Below are 15,319 nucleotides of genomic sequence, written 5' to 3' on the forward strand. Positions count from 1 at the left end.
ATTTGCATTTTCTAACATATTGGCCACTCCATACCATGTTAATTAAGTTCATGATGTTGCTAACTTCCATGTTTCTTCCTGTTGTTGAAGTTGTGTAGTAACAGCTCATTGGAGAGGATGATATTCTGCCAGCTCTACTTTCAGACCAAGGATAGTCTCCCAATGAAACTGTTGGAATTTATCTGGACAATAAGATGCTGGACTCTCCACATGATCCATACCTGCAATATGGAAATCATGACTGGTTATTAACTGTACTACTGTAACAATATAGAGGAATTCAATATGGGGGAATGTTTGGGGAGAGGTTGGGGGACTCCCAGAGCCTATGAAACTGTATCATAAAGTGAAACAATAAAAAAATTTAAAAATGAATATTAATCACAAGCTCAAAAAAAAAAAGAAAGAAAAGAGGTGGTTGCTCTGTTTTCGTTGAATTGCCTGAAACAATCTGACATTCCATTTTTCACCTGATGACTTTTGTTTCTTAACTGGAAACACAGCTCTGCGTCCTGGAAATGTTACTTTAAATGTGAGAAAGATTTTGGCAGAAGAGCTTAATTACAGTGTGGAGATAATCATGAATTATTTGGCTGAGAGTAATATCATATATTATAATATAACACTCTTTGTGAGAGTATCCTTCTTATAACAGAAAAGTTGGCCTAGGTCAGAGAAGAGGTGTGACAGTAGAGAAGGTTGTTGGAGTGAGGGGAGGAACCACAGAGCAGGACTCATGGGGCCAGGGAGGCCTCTGACCTCCCCAACTGGGATGACAGCACAGCATGTAACACTACGACATCGTCAACAATACAGAAATGTATAAATAATGTTTTTTAGCTAATACAAATACAGATAATTTCTTCTTCCCTCCAACCTCTGTATCTGACTAACTTTGAGATCATCACATGTCACTTTGTTCTCATTTGGTGTCAGCTTGGCAGAATTAGACAATAACTGATAAGGTGGGAACACAAATTCCTCTTAGAGGGAAAATCTCTTCTGTGGATTATGATGGTAACCTCTTGTCAATCAGGTGTGTGAGAGCCTAGGTCTCAGCTATCAGAGTAATTGGAGGAAGAAGTTCTGATTGGTTTGCTATTCTGGTTCCATATTAGAAGGAGAAAATAAGATTACAGATAATGTAAGAAGACAGCCTATCTGAGGGATGAGAAGGGACAGAGCAGATAAGGAAGGGGTCAGGGATGTGAGAGACTTCTTTCCCCACAAATCTGAAATGGAATCACCTGTGTCTGTGAAGGTTTTGGACAGTTGTTTGTTGCAGTCCATGCACGTGAGCACAAGAACCAAGGCAAGGACAGCCCTGACCATGCCAGGTTACAGTACCCACCAGCCTACATGTGGCTCAGGTCTGGGGACAGACCAGGCTTGGTCAGTTCACAACATCCACTGGCAGATCTGAGAACCAGGACAGGGTGAGAGAGAGGCCAAACTAGGCTGCAATGCCAGACATCTCACACTGGGGATGCTGAGGTGGCATCCTGGAGTCTGTGGGAACTGGGCAGGGGATCTGGTGTGACTTGAGTCACCTGGCCTGGTCCTGGGGCCCTCTGTGAGGTAGGTGCCAGGTTCATTAGCACCAGGGGCAGGGAATACAGCAGGACTCAGGGCCTTTGGCCTGGGTCCTGGCAGTGGCCTGCCGGAGATGCTGGGTTCAGGAGCCCAGGGGCTGGAGTCCGGCAGGGCTCAGGTCGCCTGGCCCTAGTCCCTTGGCCAGCCTGAGCAGTGGGTGCTGGTTTCATAAGCCCCGGGGTGGGGAATCCGATGGGGTTTGGGTCACCAGGCCCAGGTCTTGAGGCCCACATGCAAAGTGGGTGCCAGGTTCATGAGTCTCAGGGTTGAGGAATCTGGCAGGGCTTAGGTCTCCTGGTCCTGGTCCTTGGACCTCCCTGTGAGCAAAAAGGCAGGGGAGTGGACATAGACGCTGATGCACATGGAGAATATGGCAGCTCATTTGGTATCACACCAGAGGAAGGAAAACAGAGCAAATTGGACAATTAAACCAGCAAACAAGGGTACCAACAATCTGGGTGAATGGTGACTTGAGGTTGACTGTGTCAGTCAATGAACATTGGAAGGGTTGTCTCTCCCCTGATTTGGCAAAATTGACAGCATTTCAGAACTTTCCAAAGCAGTTGGTCAGAGCCCTCAGAACATGCACTACATCGGAATCCTGAGTTGACACTGGCTGGTGATTTCCCATGCCTGGGTACTGGGACATTTGGCAAGCTGGGTGTGGCTTCACCCTTTTAACTTTCCCATTCCTCCAGAGACAAGAAGAAATAGAGAATTTGGAAACAATGACTTTACCCACTTTTCCCTAACTCTCAATCCTTCCCTTCCTGGTCAACAATGTAACCATAATTTTAAAAAATGCAGATTTTTTAAAAAAATTTTAAAAAAGAACTGGAAGAAAAAAAAAAGAATACAACAGAGCAGCATGAAATTCACATCATCCCATTTTCTTGTTCTCTGTCTCTCTACTTATGGCCTCAAATAAGAGGTGAACATGGCCACAAGGAAGAAAATATTTAAACATATATTGGCCTAGGTTAAAGGTCCAGATCTCCATGCTAGTTCACCATGGGGCCGGGAGCAGACAATACAAGTTCCCTAAGATTTGAACGTCAGAGGATAAATCCAGTACATTCTTCTGCAATTGCAGGCAGACACAGGGATGGAAGATTAGGGATCTTGCTTGTGAGGCTGTGGGCAACTGAGTGTAGCAGCTCCAGGGCTGAGGATTACAGAATCAGTTCCTTCTGTGGCAGAGGGGCATTGGACTCGGGGAGTACAATAATCAAATGTTCCTATAATCACCATCTTTGATCAAAACATTCATACAAAATAAAAGGAAAATTATGATACTAATACACTCTGTTTAATGTTTTTCCTTGAAAATTTCATAATACTTACCTATTTACTGTATGAATCAAAAGCAATGCTGTAACATTGAGGAACACGTGTGCTAAGTATGAGGAAAAGAGAGGAGGGCTATAAGAGAGCCAAAAGGCTTTTTCTAACTATCTTCCAGGGACCATCAAGGCTAACTGCATCTGAGATCGACTCTTAGCACATAGAGATCCCAGGAGACAGCTGGGGCAGCACAGACTCATACACTTCTGCTTTCCTGGGTGGTTTTGTTCAGACTTCTTAGTATTATTAGCATAATTATAATAACTAGCAAAACAGTAATATGTTCCGACATCCATAGCCTGCAACCCATTGATGGTGAGGGTGAATGATGTATCAGATCCACTGCCCTTGAACCTCGAATCAACCCCATCGGCTAAATCGGATGCATAATAGATCAGAAGCTTTGGACGTTGCCATGGTTTCTGCTGATACCAGGATAACCAATTGCTAACACTCTGACTCGTCGTGCATGTGATGGTGACTGTGCCTCCCACCTTTGCAGACACCGTGGTTGGAGTCTGGGTCACCTCAAAGGCACATCTGGCACCTGAGAAGGGAAACACAAACACAAACATCCACTCTCATCATCATGTTCATACAGCAGAGACAGGAAGGTTCAGTCAGCACTGACCACACTGGCTGAATTCAGTTCCTGCTGTTGTCCATCCTCACCTGGGAGCCAGAGCAGCAGGAGCCCCAAGACTGAGCAGGCGCCCTCATGTCCATGCTGTGTCCTGACTGGCACTGACTCCTGCACAGGTTGAGAGAAGCCTGCTCATAAGTCTGCACCTCTGTGGACTCTGTTCAGGAAACATGCAAATCACCAGGCCATGTGGCAGTGATGTATAAAGTGATGTACAAAGATGATAATCCCTGCCCCTCCCCAGCACAGTTCAAAGGAGTGTCTCTGCTGTCCCAGACCAAACCAGCGCAACATTCTTTCACCTTCAGAGAACAAGGTTTTACCAGGGCACTTATACCACAAAAGGGGTTTAAGAGACACTTGCTATTAAATGAAAAATAAGACATCATATTAATCTCTATTTTTATTTCCAGGTCATGGGTGAATAATTGCAGAACAACTTCGTTGGTTGGGAATGTGCAGTGACACCTTAGACAGCATAGATATCAAACTCTCAGATTGCCCATCATTGTTCTACTGATCTACTTAGCACCTGTGCATTTCTTGGAGAGTGAAATTGTTCCATTTGTTCAACTTAGAAAAGAGCTTATAGAGTATCTCCAATACACTCAGAGGCCAAATTGAAACGGCACTAAGCCTAATAAAAATTAATAATGTGAAGGAATCCATTGAAGAGAGATTCACCATAATCCAAACTAGAGGGCACTTATGTTCAGAAGCTAAATGGGCCCGCTCTTACTGTGGACTTGGCATCCTCTGCAGTACTACTTTCTGCCAGGTGGGGTCATCGCCTGAAGTTCATCAGAGTAAACCTCCCACTGTTAGATAAAAGGTAATGAATGCAATCATCAGTGTTTGAATTCACTGTGGAAACCTGATTTAGGATCCACAAGCTCCTCTGAATGAATGCACACCTACATCAACTTCCTGCAAAGATGAAGAAAACCAGCAGGGCGTACCCTGTGATTTTCTCTGAGCTGCCTCTCTACCAGCATGTCTCTGGACTCTGGTACTGGAGACCAGCTGAGCAGCTAGTCCAGGAGCAGACCAAAATACCGACCCTCTCTCCTAGGTGACAGTCACCTCTGATGGGGCCTGTCCTCCTCAACATGCACTTTTACACTACATCAGTGAGAGGACAGCACTCACCACTCCCTACCCACCTTGTAAGGCTCAGCATTATGCATGGAGAAATAGCTTAGATTTCAGTAAGCATAGACCCAGATTGGCAGTCCTGTTTCTCATATCTTGACTTTGGCTTTAGTTGGCCAGTCTGGTCAATAAAAGGTGACCTGGTAGTTACTACCTCAGTGACACAGAGCTGGGGACAAAGGAGGTGGTAGGTATTACTGAGGACCAAGCACAGGTGACTAGATCATGGGATGGAACCGCTGCCAAAACCTCCTGTTGCACATCTGGATGACTTGTGGGTAAAGAAAATGCTGATAAATTGCCTTTGAGGTTCTGAAGGCAAAGAACTGCATTTCAAGACTGAATCCACACATCTTTTAAGGAGGAGGGTAGCAGGGCCCACCCATCTCCTGTCGCTGGTCCTCAGGTGATATGGTCTCAATGCCTTTAGCTCTGTGGCCACAGATCTTCCTTTGTAGTTTTGAATTCTGATTCAGAAGAAAGCACAAATAAGCATGATACCTGATATTTTGAGGTGCACAGCAATCCCAACACAAAAGAAAATGAGGTCTTATTTCTACATCATTAGAATTCTACAGTAAATTTAGGAAAGCATTTGGCAGATGGATTAGCTAAACAACCATCTGGAGATTCTCCAGAATTATCTGGCTGAGAGAGGCTTCATGAAATAGAACACAATACAATTCCCATCCAGATAGAGAGCCAGGCCAAGATACAAGGTCAGATGTGTGATGGAGAAGGTTCAGAAAGTGAGAAGGGTGGCAAAGAGCAGGACACATGGGCATCCTGAAGCTTCAAGAACAGGAAGCTGAATCCTCCACTCTGGAGATGGTAGAAGGAGCACAGACCTGCATCATTCTAACAGGGCCTTAATCTCCTGAACTGTGACAACAGATCTGTGGGATGTGATGTCAAACAAATGCAACAAGGTATTACTGGTAATGAGTTGAGCTGGCTGGCAAGTGCATATAATTTCTATTACCTCCTTGAGTGGTTGACTGACATGTGAGATCATCACATGACACATTGTTCTCATTTGATGTGGGTTCTAAGAGGAGATAGACAACAAGAGGAGATAGTTGAATGTGATGAGAGGGAACAGAATTCCTCTTAGAAGGAGAATCTCTTGAGTGAAACATCTTTGTGACCTCATGTAGTCCAGGAATGTGAGAGCCCTGTACTCAGGTATCAAACTCTGTAAATGTAGAAGGAGCTTTTGATTTGCTTGCATATCTGTTTCCACATTAGGAAGATAAAATAAAAGTACAGAAAACATGAGAGTTCAGGACTGAGTCCAAGGGAAAGGAAGGGACAGAGGAGATAACAGGATCAGGGATATGTGACATGCCCCTGTCCAGCAATATGAAATAAAGTCATTGGGGTTTGTGACAGTTTGGGACAGGCAAAATTGCGGAGAATAACTTTAAGATACAAGTCAGCATGGAGTTAAATAAGCCAGCAGAAACCATGAGTTTCACTTCACTCTGGATTGGTCTTGTGCCTTTGTTGTATTCTACAGCCTCAAACATGGAATGGCACAGCCATGTGGGAATAAAACAATTAAATATAAGCTTGTAGTGTTAATATCCTAGCTATTCATACACCAACACCATGGAGCATAAGACAAGTGCACTGAGATGTGAAAGTCGGGAGAAGAGAATTCTGGGCTAGGCATGTGCACCTGTAGACAGAAACACAATGTGAAGACCGGAGAACCTCCCGTGAGTATGGCAAGCATCTGAGAGATTCTGCTCCAGGGCTGACGACCACAGCATTCAGGTGACTGTTAACTTTTTTGTCTGAGGGGTATTACTGGATTCTTAGAGAGCATAGAGTCCCAAATTTCCACTATCACCATCTCTAACCCACAGAGGTCTTGAAGACTGAAGTTTGTAGTTTATTCTAATAAAATGTATGAAACTGTATTACTGCTTGGAATATCTACAAAGCATTTTTTATTTTTGCTCTCTTAGTCAGTAAAGACACTCTCAGATGCAGTGGTCAGAACAGATCTTCAATAATATGTCCAGAAAGCAGCAGACAGGTACCCAGGTCCTTGGGTTCCTGCCACATACTTGGTGCGTGGGATAGGTCCAGAATGGTTTGTCCTGGCCAGGTCCAGATGTCATACTAATCTGGGAAATAAACTTCTGATCTCAGTCTCTCTCTCTGTTTCTCTCTCTCTCTCTCTCTTTCTCTCTCTCTCTCTCGGTCTCTCACTCTCTCTCAATATGTGTATTTTCTTCCCTATAAGGCTCAGTCTTTAGTGTGAATAAATAAAAATTTTGAAAAATGGTGAGGAATATCCAGATAGAAAATTTTCACTTGAAATAAATATGAAACACAGTAACACATCCTGCAAAAACTGGGCTCCATTTTTCAGGTATCTGGGGTTAGAGCACTGATTCCTGTTACTGACCTGCAGGTCAACTGGTTTCATGTGTAGCAACTAGAGACATTTTAAACGCTCTTCTATCAGTGAGAGGACAACTTGTATGTTGCACCATTAATGAGCCTGCCTCTCGGTTCAATTTTCAGGAAGCATAGGAGTGGAACAGCCCTGATCCATTCCTTCTTCCACTGCCCCTCCCCTGTCCATCCTGCCACAGGAGGATGCACTAGGTGGATGAGGACACACACTGCCCACTGGCCCCTGCAATGGCATTGCTGCAGAGGAGGTCCCTCACACAGAGCAGAATGGGAACAGAGGCAGCACATGCGTTGTCTTTATTATCTGTGCTGGCAGCAAAAATGAAAGATGCATGAGATAAAGGGTTCCATTTGATTTTTCAAGACATTCTACATACAACAGAGTCTGTAATAATGCTATTTGTTTGCAGCCATTGATACTGTTATTGGTACAAATGTGTGAGAGTACTCTGTTTCATTTAGAATACAGACCTGCTCTGTATTCTAGAGGGAAAGCTGACATGATTTCCTCTATGAACTCCAGGGGGAGCCATTACCCCTTAGATCTGGTAGTGAATGGGGAATTAGGGAGGACTTGAGTCTCAACAGCCCGGGTCTAGCCTCCTAAGGAACAGTGGATTTTCCATTTTCTACATGAAAATTTTATTTAGAGAATGGATAACTTTGGGAATATGAAGTAAATCCAAAGTATGTCATTATAAAGATTAAAAAGGAAAATAACAGAAGAAGAAGGAGAGATGGTGGGAGCGAGGGTGGATAGAGAGGGAAGAATCACAATACTCTTAAAACTATTTGGAATACGTGCAGTGAGTTCCCTTTGTATAGATATATGTTAAAGCAAAATAAAAGTTTGTAAATATTTATTTATTATACTTCAGAATCAGAATTAGAGAGAAGGAGAGCCAAAAGATGTTTCATCTTCAAATTCATTTCCAAATGATCACAAAAACCAGAGATGGGCTGAACCGAAGTTGGAGGCCAGGAGCTTTTTCTGGCTCTCCTGTGTGGGAGCACTAGCCCAAGATCCTGTCCATCGTCCACTGCATTGCCAGTTCAAGAACAAGCAGCTGAGCAAAAGTGGAGCAGCTGGGATACAAAGCCAGCTAGGACTAGCCTGATATGCCACCGTTATGGTACCGTGAAAAGTATTTAAAGAATAATAATAAAGTGATTGACAAAAGGAATAGTATCAGAGTGATTCACAAGTGTACAGTGATGTATTACTTTGAAAGCAGCTTTGAGCTAAGGAAAATAATAGAAGTGGTATGGATTTAGTGCAGCAGCTTCAATGGACCAAGAGGATCTTCAAATATACAAAACAGATCAAAAGACTCTGAAAGATACCAACATTCAGGCACTGTCTTTGCTAACCAGTAATATTCATACACTCTGTGAACTGATACCATATGAACATGAGTCTTTAAAAAAAAACACAGGAAATTCACATTGTAACTAATTAAGCATGATTTCCAACTTCTTTTAGTAGCAAAACAAGATTAGCCACTATATTTATTTTGCTATGAACTTAATGAAAACTCCAGTAAGTTTAAAATTTGTAAAAGTACATGCTCATAATCACATCTATTTTGTGACAGGTTATTTAGGCTTACAAACTGATTTGAGATAGTGCTGTTGTTATGCAGTTTGAGTCAGGAGACCTTGCTGGATTTACCTCTAAACTGCACCTTTCAATTGGGCCCTGCTCCTTTGCAAGGCATAATATCATGTTTCCTTCAGTGATGACATCTCTGCCTCCTCCTTCCATTGTTGGTCTCTGTGACTCCTCACAGGGGCCCTGGGATTCTCATTCTCCTTGTACTTTGCAGAGGCTGTACAGGCCCAAGGCTGCCTGCTCAGAGCTCTGACAATGGGCTTTCCTGGGGGCGGGGCATGAGTGCATCCCAAAGGAGACTAAGTAGAAAGAAGGGGCTGCAGCAAAACTCCTCATCTTCCAGGGGATCCAGGAGATCCAGATCCTTGGTAAGCATTTTCAAGCAGTAAACAACATTCTAATGATGTAAAATGCATCATGCAACCTTCAACCACTCATGTGAGCAGTCTGATATATTCTAAAGAGTAAGAAAACTTACATTTCCTGGATTTGCATTCTAAGGTATTAGTGATGCATTGTGTGGTCACTGCCCATTCCTTAAGGCTGGTGCTCGTGGAGACATCAGCATGACTCAGTCGCCAAACTCCCAGATGGTGTCTGCAGGAGAGAAGGTCACCATCAACTGCAAGTCCAGCCAGAGTCTCTTATCCAGTTAACTCCAGAAGAACGAACTAGCCTGCTAGCAGCAGAAACCAAGACAGCCTCCTAACCTCTTCATTTACTGACATCCATCTGAGCAACTGGGGTCCCTGAGAGATTCAGGGGAAGCAGCTCCGGGACAGATTTCATCTCAGCAGCAGCAGCCTCCAGGCTGAGAACGTGGGACATTAGTATGGTGGGCAATATGAAAGCAGCCTCCAATATAAGATTCAGCCTCCAACACCAACTTCCTCCCCAGGGCCACAGGGGAGTGAGCTCCTGCTGTCCCAGCTGCTTCCTCCCTGCCCTGCCCTGTCTCTCCCTTGTCTGTAGAACAGACCCCATCTCCTACTTCACTGTGGAGCATGAACTAGCATCCAGAGAAGGCTGAGTGGAGCAGCCTCTCCTGGGTCTTTTACACAAGGAATCCAGGTTATAAAGACTCTCTCCCTCTGGGTACATCAGAAAATTTCAATCTCAGCACTGCGCTTTCAAGCTCTTCCAGATTCCCACAAGAACTCACCCTGTGTCTTGGGCAAAACTACCCATGTGCCATGAGATTTGAATGTCAGAAGACAAATTCTGAATCATTCACCTGCACAAGCTGGCTCACCCATAGGCAACATTGAGGACAGGGGAGCCCCCTGGGAGGCTGCAGGCAGCTGAGAGCATCAGCTGCAGGGCTGAGAACCACAGGTTTCGTTGATTGTTCCCTCTGTGGCAGAGGGGCATTGGATTCTGAAAGAACACAGAATCCCATATTTCTACAAACACTGCCTCTTATCCACATATTTTGACAATGTTCAAATCTATAACTTGGATTTTAACAAACTGTGTTTAATATTTCTGCTTGAAATATTCAAAATGATTAATCTTTTACTGTATGACTCCAAAAGAAAGTTGTAATGTTGAGTACTCAGACATAGCATTTCTTTCCTTTAGTTTGGTAGAAACATGGATACATCAGTGCTGCAGGCATCTAGTGAGAGAAAACAGGAGGCTACAAAGGATCCCCAGGGGCCTTTCCACGTATTTTGCAGGGACTATGGAAGATTGATTGCATCTGAAAATAACTCTTTGCAGATAGAGGCCACATAGCAGGAAGCTGGAGGAACCCAGACTCACGCTTCTGCTTTCCTGTGTCTTTTTGTTCAGGCTGTATCACTGTGTTAGTACTACTACTCCAACTATAATCAGCAAAACAGTAGTAGATTCCAGCATCCTCAGCCTGCACAGGGTTGATGGTGAGAGTGTATGATGTCCCAGATCGACTGCCCTGGAACCTCGAATCGACCCCAGGGGCTAAACTGGATGCAAGGTAGATCAGGAGCTTTGGATGTTGCCCTGGTTTCTGCTGATACCAGGATAGATCATTGTCAACATCCTGACTCGTCTTGCAATCGATGGTGACTGTGCCTCCCACCTTTGCAGACACCGTGGTTGGAGTCTGGGTCACCTCAAAGGCACATCTGGCACCTGAGAAGGGAAACACAAACACAAACATCCACTCTCATCAACATGTTCATACAGCAGAGACAAGAAGTTTCAGTCAGCACTGACCACACTGGCTAAATTCAGTTCCTGCTGTTGTCTTTCCTCACCTGGGAGGCAGAGCAGCAGGAGCCCCAGGAGCTGAGCAGGCATCCTCGTGTCCATGCTGTGTCCTGAATGGCGCTGACTCCTGCACAGGCCATTAGCAGCCTGCTCTTAAGTGTGGAGGTCAGTGGGCTGTGTCCTGGGCACATGCAAAATAGCAGAGGAAGTGGCAATGCTGTTCCAAGCACAAGAGCCCAGCTCATGTCATACTTGAGCACAGGGAATGTATCTGCAGGCACCCAGGTCATCCCCTCTGCTGCACTGATACCTATAGATAACACGATCCTCCTAAGACACAGTATGTGACATAGACATTTGAGGGGCTCTTGACAAGCTCTTAATTATCTGAAGAACAAAATGGCATCATCTGTTTGTATCTTATACTTGTGTTTCAGGTTACAGGAGAGCAACCTATTGGTTGAGAGTTTGCAGTGCCTTAATATACAGAATATCTATCAATTCCACAGCCAGACTTCAAATTCTTCCCATGCTGTACTTATTACTTACACATTTCTGGAAATCTGAAACTATTTCATTTACTCTATTTAGAAGTGAGGGAAAATGGGGTTCATACATATATTGTGGAGCCAATGTGTAATGGTGCTCAGATACTTTTAAGTCTAAATACTTAGAAATAATTTGCTGCAGATGGATACACAATAATATAGGAGAGGGCTCTTGTGCCCAGATACTGTCTTGACATGAGGGCCTCTGCAATACAATTTTCTGCCATTGGCTGTCTTTTCATGAACTTTTTCAGCAAGAAGCTCTGACTACTACTGTGAGATGCCATGACTGCACCTGTCCTCAGTTTCTGTATTCTTCTCTAAGTATCTGGGTTAGGTTGTACAACTACGCCATTAGAAGATTTGACTCCAAGAAATCTCTGTACAAGACAAAAGAAACGTCAGGGGAGTCTCCTGGTTAGTTTAGCTGAGCTGCAGTACCAAAACTGGGGCTCAAGTAGACCATCTCTGGAACCTGGAAGTTACAGAGCAGGTGAGGAGCTAGTCCAAAAGAAAGACTAATTTATAAACACAAATAACTTATATGAGGGTACCTGCTGCTTGGTGCAGGACTAGCTCATGCACTGAAAGTGCCTCATTTCTCTTCCTATCTTTACTAGAGTAAAGGGAGGGTGGGAACATTCGCCTTCTCCCTGCCCAGGAGTCTCCATTGTGCCAAGCTAGTGCCAATAACATGAGCAATATTTTGGTTCTTGATTCTCACACCTGTATAGCACATTTCAATCTTTGCTCCAGTCACTCAGTCTGCATCACTAGATATGACAAGGAGGTGACTATCTCAGTACCAAGGAGCTGGGAACAGGGTGGAATTGGTCGGGTATTACTAAGCATGCGCACAGCCACATTACAAACTCCAGCCTTCCACCTGAGATCTGAACTATAAGAGAACCTAGTAGCACAGAGCCTTCCACGACTGGAGAGACGAAAACTCCCTTTCAGATGGTATACACACATCATTTGTGGGGCAGTATAGCAATACTACACCATCCTTCCCCTTCACTGTTCTCTGCTGACTCCTTCCACTCCTGCCTGGGCTACACTTTGCTCTCTCAGCTGAGGAGGCAGCTCAGCCTGCACACATGCAAACCACAGGGCCTGGGATGAGCAGTCCTAGGGAACCCTCTGTGCCAAGAACCCCAACTCCCTCACTCTCAAATCTGTCAACCCTGAGGCTTTTCCTACTTGCAGGCAGACACAAGGATGAAGGAGTGGGGAACCACCTGTGAGGCTGCAGGAAGCTGAGAGCATCAGCTCCAGGGATAAGGACCACAGTGTCAGTTCACTGAACCTTCTCTTGCAGAAGGGATTTAAATAAGGAGAGAACACAAACGTTCATGTATCTGGGATTACCGTCCCTGATCCCAACATTCCCAGAACATTAAAGTATAATTTGAAATCTGGTAAACTCTGCTTAATGTTTCTGCTTGAAATGTCCAAACAATTACATTTTTACTGTTTAAATCAAAAAGCATACTGTAACATTGAGTGCTCAGGTGTAATCAGTTCTTCCTTTTAAATCAGGAGAAACATGGGCATTTAAGTGATGCAGTTAGCAGCTAGAAGGAAAAGACCAGGTACCCTCAAAGACTGACTATGTCAGAGAATGACTCTAAGCAGAGACAGGCTCCAGAAACAGCAGCTGGGGCAGCACAAACTCACACTTCTGCTTTCCTGATGGCTTTGGTACAGAACTGTATCACTGTGAGAGTACCATTACTATCACTATAATACCCTTGACAGTAGTAGATTCCAGCATCCTCAGCCTGCACCCCGTTGATGGTGAGAGTGTATGATGTCCCAGATCTACTGCTCTTGAACCTGTCAGGGACCCCATCGTCTAAAGTGGATGCATAATAGATCAGGAGCTTTGGAGGTTGCCATGGTTTCTGCTGAAACCAGGCTAACCTATTGTTGCTGCTAACACTCTGACTCGTCGTGCAATCGATGGTGACTGTGTCTCCCACCTTTGCAGACACCGTGGTTGGAGTCTGGGTCACCTCAAAGGCACATCTGGCACCTGAGAAGGGAAACACAAACACAAACATCCACTCTCATCAACATGTTCATACAGCAGAGACAGGAAGGTTCAGTCAGCACTGACCACACTGGCTGAATTCAGTTCCTGCTGTTGTCCTTCCTCACCTGGGAGGCAGAGCAGCAGGAGCCCCAGGAGCTGAGCAGGGGCACACTCATGTCCATGCTGTGTCCTGAATGGCACTGGCTCCTGCACAGGTTGAGAGCACCTGCTCATAAGTGTGCAGGGCAGTGGGCTGTGTCCTGGGCACATTTAAATAGCAAAGGAAGTGATATTCTTGTGCCATGCAGAAGAGCCCAGCTCATTCATAGCTGAACACATGGGAAGGAACTACAAGCACCCAGGCTGCACACCATGCTGCCCTCAATTACCTACAGAGTACACAACCTTCTCTGGACACATTATGTGACATAAGGCATTTGAGGGGCTCTTGACAAAATCTAAAAGACCCCAAGGACATGAGGGAGTCATCTACTCTTGTTTAATTAGCTTTATTTCATTTTACAGAAATACTTGTTATCATGCAATATACAATACCATTCTATATGATAAGTATTTCAATTCCTCACCCTGCCCTCAAATCTTTCAATGCTTTACTTACTACTGACACATTTCTAGGAGTCTGAAATTGTTTCGTTTAACTTATTTAGAAAAGAGAAGAGGGCTTTATATATCATCAGGTGCCACAATATTAACACTCAGACACTGTTACCATCTGAACGAGAAGCAATTTACTGCAGAAAGATGCACCATAACACAGGAGGCTTTTATGCCGAAACTAAATGGGCTGTCCCTTTGTTGACATGAGGACCTCTGCAATACAGTTCTCTGCCATTGGCTGTCATTTCCTGAACTTCACCATGAAGCGCTGAATACTGGTGTGAAATTCAATGATTACAACTATCATCAGTGTTTGCATTCATCTGTAGCCTCTACCTGAATCAGGATCCACAAGACACATTAGAGGAGTTCATATTCGGAAAAAAATTCTCTCCAAAAGACAAAGCCACAGGGGAGTCTCCTGGTTAGTTTCACTGAGCTGCAGTATCTACCACTGGGGCTCAGGCGACTGTCTCAGGCACCTGGCACAAGGAGAACAGGTGAGGAGGTAGCCCAGGTGAAACACAAATTTGTTAAAACATCTAACTTAGATGACAGTACCTGGTGTTTGGTGCAGGATCAAGTCATGAACTCAAAGTGCCTCCTTCCACTTCTACTCTTCATCAGGATCAGGACAGGATGGGGGCACTCGCCTTCTCCCTGCCCAGGAGTTTCCACTTTGTCATGCTAGTGACAGTAACCTGAGCAATCCATTGGACTGCAACAGACTTGGGACCAGGTTTGCACCCTCTGTGTCTCACATCTTGAGCTCTGCTCCAGTCGTGCAGTCTGCATCACTACCGTATGACAACAAAGTCACCCTCTCAGTGCCAGGGGTCTGTGGACTGGAGAGGTGGTGGGTATTACTGAGGCATGAGCACACGTGACCAAACTATAGTGTAGCCACATCACAAACTCCTGCTGCCCTTTGGAGTCTCATTTGAAAGGGAACCTAGTAGCACCGAGCCTACCAGTATCAGAAGGAAGAAAACTGCCTTGTCAGATAAATTATACACATCATTTATGGGGGACGATAGCAGGATGACCACAACCTAAAAAGAGAACCACATGACAGAACAAGAAGTTGTTAATTTCCCTTTAAAGCAGGATCTCGAGATCCATGGACAACTACCGCCAGTCAAATGGTT

General features: G+C 44.6%; 1 protein-coding gene across 1 annotated transcript; it reads right to left on the bottom strand.

The window, feature by feature from the left end:
- Positions 1-1,878: 1,878 nt before the first annotated feature.
- Positions 1,879-14,966, bottom strand: LOC121164973 (immunoglobulin kappa light chain-like). Its single transcript, XM_040993362.1, has 4 exons — positions 14,933-14,966; positions 13,248-13,553; positions 10,539-10,889; positions 1,879-1,910 (listed from the first exon to the last, which is right to left on the bottom strand). Exons 1-4 carry the CDS (start codon positions 14,964-14,966, stop codon positions 1,879-1,881), a joined length of 723 nt encoding a protein of 240 aa, XP_040849296.1.
- Positions 14,967-15,319: the final 353 nt, after the last annotated feature.

This window comes from Ochotona curzoniae, unplaced genomic scaffold, assembly GCF_017591425.1.
Source record: "Ochotona curzoniae isolate NIBS_2020 unplaced genomic scaffold, NIBS_Ocur_1.0 contig_883, whole genome shotgun sequence".
NCBI classification, from domain to species: Eukaryota; Metazoa; Chordata; class Mammalia; order Lagomorpha; family Ochotonidae; genus Ochotona; species Ochotona curzoniae.

Coding starts and splice junctions, on each gene's coding strand:
- LOC121164973 (XM_040993362.1), bottom strand. CDS start 14,966: ATGCAGACTGCACGACTGGAGCAGAGCTCAAGAT. Junction 13,554..14,932: donor ACTGGAGCAGAGCTCAAGAT/GTGAGACACAGA, acceptor TTCCCTTCTCAG/GTGCCAGATGTGCCTTTGAG. Junction 1,911..10,538: donor AGACACAGGAAAGCAGAAGC/GTGAGTCTGGGT, acceptor TTTTGCTCACAG/GGAGGTCCAAGGACCAGGAC.